Consider the following 7,291-nt stretch of genomic DNA (forward strand, 5'->3'; position numbering starts at 1 on the left):
ACACACTCATCTAAGCTATATTCTCTTACTTATCTAAACTATCCACTCACTCATCTGAACTATATTCACTCACTCAACAAAACTGCATGTACTCACTCATATGAACTTTATTCAATCAATCATCTAACCTTCATTAACTCACTCATCTGAACTATATGCACTCACTCATCAAAACTACATTTGCTCACTCATCTGAACTTTATTCAATCACTCATCAAAACTACATTTGCTCACTCATCTAAACTATATTTACTCTCTCATCTAAACTACATTTACCCAGTCACCTGAACTATATTCACTCACTCATCTAAATAACATTTACTCAGTCACCTGAAATATATTCATTCACTCATCAAACTACATTTACTCACTCATATGAAATATATTTACTCACTCATCTGAAATATATTCACTCACTCATCAAACTACATTTACCCACTTATCTGAACTAAATTCACTCACTCATCAACACCACACTAACTCACTCATCTGAACTATATTCACTCACTCATCAAAACTACATGTACTTACTCATCTGAACTATATTCACTCACTCATCTGAACTATATTCACTCACTCATCAAACCTGCATTCACTCACTCATCTGAACTTCATTTACTCACTAATCTAAACTATAGTCACTCACTCATCAAAACTAAATTTACTCACTCATCAACACCACACTAACTCACTCATCTGAACTATATTCACTCACTCATCAAAACTACATGTACTTACTCATCTGAACTATATTCACTCACTCATCTGAACTATATTCACTCACTCATCAAACCTGCTTTCACTCACTCATCTGAACTTCATTTACTCACTAATCTAAACTATAGTCACTCACTCATCAAAACTAAATTTACTCACTCATCTAAATAATATTCACTCGCTCATTAAAACTACATTTACTCACCCATTTGAACTATATTCACTCACTCATCAAACCTGCATTTACTCACTCATCAAAACTACATTTACTCACTCATCTAAACTGCATTTCCTCACTCACCCAACCTATGTAACAGCGATAAATTTGACATGTGGAGGGCATCCCAAATTTGACGCATCAATTACTAGAACGATGTCTGCAGTTCCCTATTTTGACTATGATGGGACGTAAAACCTCACCTTACCCAACCTCACCCCACCTCACCTTACCTGAACTCATCTCACCTCACCTCAAATCACCACACCTTAAATCACCTCACCTCAACTCAACTCACCCCAACTCAAAATCACCTCACCTCACCTCACTTCAAATCACCTCACCTCACCACACCTCACCTCACCTCACCTCACCTCACCTCACCACACCTCACCTCACCTCACCATATTGGCGGACGTTGCGCCAGGAAATAATACCATGCAGGACATGTCCGCCAGTCTAAGGTTTTCCAACACGTTCGGTATGACTTGTAATTTATGCAAATCACTGTGGATTAGTTGGACAATGTTTACCTTGTGAATCCCGCTCATAAACTGTCTGGTAGAATCACTCAGGAGTGTTATGCTATTTATGGTCTTGGGTCTGGCATGGAGGAAAATATTAAAGGAATGAGATGAATGGAACGAAAGGTCGCCATGATACTTGCAGGGCGCAATCCAGGAGATATTAACGACATTGTTTGAACCATAGTTAGTTTGTAAAACCTACATAAAAAGACATTTCACTTTTACACGAACAGATACGATCATAGGCTTTGCTGATGTATTTCGTGTGTTGGTTAAAGTTACCTACTCCTGCCGACTGCACACGTATCTGTGATGTCATCTTAATGGGCGAAGGAGTCGGGGTGGTATATACGTTTTGTGGCCGACACTTGTACTTTGTGACGTTTCGGCTTCAGTTTAATGCCGGTATGTATATTGCGTATGATATTTGGGAAATGCCTGTTTTATGTCAAAAGTAACCAAAATATATTGTTAACGTTTATATGATTCATATTTCCTCTTCCGTCACGTTGTCTTTGACATTGACTGCCACTCTGATTCTGGCTTTGACTGTCACGTTGACATTGGCGCTGTCTGTCACGTTGACATTGGCGCTGCCTGCCACGTTGGCACTGGCGCTGTCTGTCACGTTGGCTTTGGCGCTGTCTGTCACGTTGACTTTGGCGCTGCCTGTCACGTTGACATTGGCTTTGACTGTCACGTTGGCTCTGGCGCTGTCTGTCACATTGGCTTTGGCGCTGTCTGTCACGTTGACTTTGGCGCTGTCTGTCACGTTGACTTTGGCGCTGTCACTTTGCCTTTGTCAGTGACAGGGTAATCCAGTACAATCATTGTGCTTGTTTCATGATCAATGTGTTCTCGATTTTCTTGATCCATCACAAGATGTGATTGTAATGTCCATTTGTTTGTAAAACTAACATGTAATGTCATTTGTTGATGTTCGCCCACAAGGGTTGTGATCAGTTAAGATATTCTGTATTTGTAAGGTGTGTACATATTCTGACCCCGTACTTTGTGCAATATAACTGAACTTGTACATAGTCAGTCAGCGAGTTTTTTTTTGTTTTTTTTTGGGGGGGGGGATTTTTTTAAAGTTTTGCAGACACCTTTATCCGATAAAGTACATAGAATTATCTAGTGGTGAAGTTGTAAATCGTCCGAATACAACAATGATGCTGAGGACAAATTATACAATTGAACGGGCACTGGTAAGTCAGCATTTCCAAAAAGTACTGATTTAACATATACCACCTTTTTTTATTAATTCACTTTTTTTGTCGTACAGCATTTCATACATATTAATGTTCATACAGGGAATCTTAAAACAACAACGGAATCATGCATCATACATCATGGGAGCAAATGAACTCGGATAATTCAGTATTTGAGGTGATATGGTTACAAAAATAGTTTGTGGCAACTGGACCAAAACTTCACAAACTTGTAGTTACAGTTAGAGTTAGCTTTCGCTTAAGTTGTAAAGTAGCAATATGCCAACTCTCTCTGGATCAACTCGAAAGACATATTTTTTCTTTTTAAGATAAAATTTGAATATAATATCCTTAATGACAAGGCATATAGCATTTAATGGATCATTTCCTTTAAATGGAAAGCCCAGTAAAACGTTTTCTTTGGTGAAATTGATATGAATTTCTGCCTTAATATTGTGGTTGGTTCTAGAGAGTTGGCAGACTTCTGCCAAGAGCATCCTAGACGCGTTCGATGGGATTGAGGTCGAGAGACCTTGACGTCCAGTCCATGACGTTGACTCCCGCATTCTGAAGTAAATTCCTTGTCAAAATTGCTGTGAGGGGGCTGGCATTGTCGTGTTGGAAGATCAAACCGGATCCATGTGCTGCCATAAAAGGCAGAAGTTCTGGTGCCAGAACCTGGTTGCGGTAAGCAGCAGCGTTGAGGTTGCCATGGATGACAAGAAGCCTGGAACGTGCATTGCCACAGAAAGCCTCCCACACCATGACACTTCCGCCTCGAAATCTGTCAACTTCCTGTACACAACACTGGCCGTAACGTTCATTACGGCGCCTCGACACCCTAGCCCTATCATCGGCAAATCGAAGATTAAATCGGGATTCATCACTGAAGACGACTTGATTCCAATTTCTCTGAGTCCATCGTAAGTGTCGCTGTGTCCACAATTGACGTTGACGTCTGTGTAATTGAATCAGAATCGGCCCGCAGTATGGCCATCGTGCTTGAAGGTGAGCAGTTCTCAGACGGTTTGCGCACTTAGTCTACCCCTAAACAGTTCATTTCTGATGTAGCCATCAAAAATCGGTTACGGAGGGAGGTGACGTAGGACAATCTAACGATCCTCTGCATGTGACGTAACACGTGGTCGACCTGGCAATAGATAGACAACGGTTCTACCCTCGGTTCGGCATCCTATTGGAGTTGAGATCAATCAATACACAAAGAGTCAGTTCATATATCCCTGTTTAATGATGACACCTAGCAAACTTTAACTTAGATACAGGGCAAACAATGCGAAACAATGCGAAACAATGCGAACAATGCAGACAATGCGAAAAAGTGGATGACAACCTTCATCATCATCATCACACAGGTAGCCTGCTCAATGTTGCAACGAGTGCTGCTGTTGCTGCTGCTTCTGTTGCTGAGGGCGTTGCTGCTGCAGCTGCTAGTATCGCTGTCCATAGTGCTGAGTCGAGTTGTTGTGCTGCTTTCACTCCTTCTGAGGGTGTTGTTAGTATGGGTGCTGCTACTGCCGCTGCTGATGCTGCTGCTGATGCCGCCCTGTATAGTGGTGAGATGAGTTCTGGTGCTGCTGCTGCTGCTGCTACGGGCGTTGTTGTTGGTGTTGTCTGCGACGAGTTCTGATGCAGCAATGGTGCATGTGAGGTTACTGTTTCAATGAGTGCTGCTTCTGCTGCTTCTATTGCTGCAGGCGTTGCTGCCGCGGCTGCTAGTATCGCTGTCCATAGTGCTGAGTCGAGTTGTTGTGCTGCTTTCACTCCTTCTGAGGGTGTTGTTAGTATGGGTGCTGCTACTGCCGCTGCTGATGCTGCGATGAGTCGTAAAGTGAAAATGTTTGTTCCTTATAATGTTACCTCTGCTACCACTGTGGTGACTGTTGCGATATGTGGTGCTGCATGCTTTGAGTATGGATGCTGTGAGTGCTGCTGCTTCAGGTGTTGGGGTTTACTTTTCCATGAATAGTTCCATGCTGGGGATACAGATGCCATACCCCGGTGGCAGAAATGTGTCCACGACGCATTTTAACTTGTCATGTATGCAGTCATGGGAAGCTTTGTACAAGGCACTCGCTTTCATCATCCCACAGTAGAACTAACTGCTGCTCCAGTTGCCATTGCACGACGGAAATACTCGCCATTGAGAACATCCTCGTACTTGTCCCCCTTCTTCTTCTTAGTAGCCATTGTCGTCATACAGTGGTAGTAGCCAGAACATGATGGTATTGCTGTATACTTTTATATTGTATGTATGCCCAAGGTGAGACATAAATAATATATATGTCTGTCTGTCTGTCTGTCTGTCTAGTGCGACGTTTCAAAATCGTGCAAGTAACATGACAACGGTATAAGGATCTATACCGAAACGTCGCTTTTTACAGTATTAAAGAAGTTGTTATCCATAAAATTTTGTCCATCCGTCAACTTCTGAGTTATGCCTATCAAACAATTTTTCGTGCAAGTACATCAATAATTATATATCGTTGTGTTGTACATGAAGTTAAAGATGAATATACCTGAGTAAATAGTTACACGTCACAACACGGAGTAATAACACAACCAAAATATGGATTAAGAATAAATTTAATACATAAAGAATTACACTGATAATAACTTCACAACTTATGTACCCACACCCATTCACTTCACCCTTCGACTAACTAATACGCTTCACACACTTAACTCTAGCACACACTTTCAAAATACTTAAGGTTTTTCAACTCTACTAACAAATACACTAATATTGTACTTATAGAAATAACGACAATAAAGTCGAAATTACGAGAAACAACATCGAAGCAAATAGAAAATAATCGAAATAACGAGAAAATAATTGAAATTACGAAAATATAATCGAAATAACGAGAACAAACTGAATTTTCAGGCTCGCTGACTTGGTTGATGAATGTCATCGTATCCCAATTGCGTGGATCGATGCTCATCATATCACTCACTATATTGTCTGTCCCAGACTTTATTCTTTACAGACAGCCGTCTTATAGCTGGAATATTACTGAGTTCGACCTTAAACAACAAACGAACCACCGATTGGGGCCGAGGATATAGGAACGAAGTTCGCTCTTTCGTCCGTCTGCCCAGAGAAATGAAACTTTTCATACTGATGTTACTGGTCATGATCTCAAATGAGTTCCAAAATTGGTGTCCTGAATAATTTATGTACAGACTTCCAGCCCGTGCGTTTCAACTTAGTGGATACTGCGTGCATACTGCGTGCACACTGCGTTCATACTGCGTGCATACTGCGTGAAATGGGGACACCGTTTCTGAGAAACTACCGAAGTTACATAGATGAAAGTTTGCATGTCTATCTATGAGATTCTTGTGAAGACTGAGTTCGTAAATTGGTGCTTTTCCCGAGAGGAGTGGCCTTTTGTGTGTATTAGTTTCACATTAAATATTTTTTTCTGATGACAGAAACCAACCCTAGCGCCTATCTTTTCTTCACTGTGTTATTTCCATAGCTAATATTAACTTCTTTATTGGTCATTAGTGAACATACAAACAAAATACGTATGTGCCCATGGTAGGATATTGATAACGCTGATTTCTTATTTTGTATCCTTAATAATAATTGTATTTGTTAAAAAAATCTTATCTGGGAGAAAGATGAATGCATTATTGCGTTTATTTAGATTCGGGTTTTTTATTCACACGTTTAAATCATATTCCCTCGAAAAGAAAAGGGTAAAATATATATTGATGGAAGCGAATAAGGGAACATTGAAAAAATGAAGGGAAATAATCTTTGCTGTCAGTACATTTGGATAAGGGCGCATACAAATTCAACACGTCAGAATCAAACGTTGACATGTATTTGTGTGCATTGTTTCCAACACTTAGACAAGGCAGGGAAACCCATGATAGCATATCACGTGACTGTGTCTAAAACAAAGTGTTCCCTTCTCCATGTCCATCAGTATAATTGCTGAAAACCATTTGTATAAACGACTGCTAGTTTTACTTCCGTCATTCAGTTTCATTTCCCCTCTTATGACGAATAATTCCATTTGTGTCTTTGATCTATGATCATTATTTATTTCAAACTTTACTTTAATGTGCATGTATATATCAAGGTGTAAATACAGTTCTAAAGTCGCAATTATTAAAAAAAATATCATGAAAGGAAATGTTTTTTACCAACAATAAGTTAATCCTTCACCTGCGAAGGTCATAGTTTCCTTGTATGAAATATACGGTAACCAGTATATTAGGTTTAAACCATTAACAACGTATAGTAACACCCGAAATATAAATAAGCTGTCAATTTCAACGAGATTTGTTGTCGGTAAATTAAACTCACAGACAATTATCAAATGTCATATGGCTATCATTGTTAGTATATATACTTATTACAATGGAAGGAATTATTGGAGATCCAGATTTCAAACAAGGGCGCTTGCTAGAATTGACTTGCCACATTCGGCTGCTTCAATATGACAGTTCATGTAACAAAAATAGCATTTTTCATTGATGGCTAGGCAGTGCATATACCTTTGGGATTTGTTGAATTTGGATACCGTTTTGACGACAATCAACGCTTGTTGAAAGTTATACCATTTGGTTACACTGTGGGAATA

The 7,291-nt window shown here is 39.9% G+C and overlaps 1 protein-coding gene across 1 annotated transcript; it reads right to left on the bottom strand.

The window, feature by feature from the left end:
• Window positions 1-1,948: 1,948 nt before the first annotated feature.
• Window positions 1,949-4,880, bottom strand: LOC125375890 (antifreeze protein Maxi-like). Its single transcript, XM_048386827.1, has 3 exons — window positions 4,794-4,880; window positions 4,042-4,316; window positions 1,949-2,258 (listed from the first exon to the last, which is right to left on the bottom strand). The coding sequence occupies exons 1-3, from the start codon at window positions 4,878-4,880 to the stop codon at window positions 1,949-1,951; spliced, it is 672 nt and encodes a 223-aa protein (XP_048242784.1).
• Window positions 4,881-7,291: the final 2,411 nt, after the last annotated feature.

This window comes from Haliotis rufescens, unplaced genomic scaffold, assembly GCF_023055435.1.
Source record: "Haliotis rufescens isolate VD_foot unplaced genomic scaffold, xgHalRufe1.0.p SCAF_61, whole genome shotgun sequence".
NCBI classification, from domain to species: domain Eukaryota; kingdom Metazoa; phylum Mollusca; class Gastropoda; order Lepetellida; family Haliotidae; genus Haliotis; species Haliotis rufescens.

Coding starts and splice junctions, on each gene's coding strand:
- LOC125375890 (XM_048386827.1), bottom strand. CDS start 4,880: ATGGCTACTAAGAAGAAGAAGGGGGACAAGTACGAGGATGTTCTCAAT. Junction 4,317..4,793: donor CAATGGCAACTGGAGCAGCA/GTTAGTTCTACT, acceptor TTGCTGCATCAG/AACTCGTCGCAGACAACACC. Junction 2,259..4,041: donor ACATTGAGCAGGCTACCTGT/GTGATGATGATG, acceptor TCACTGACAAAG/GCAAAGTGACAGCGCCAAAG.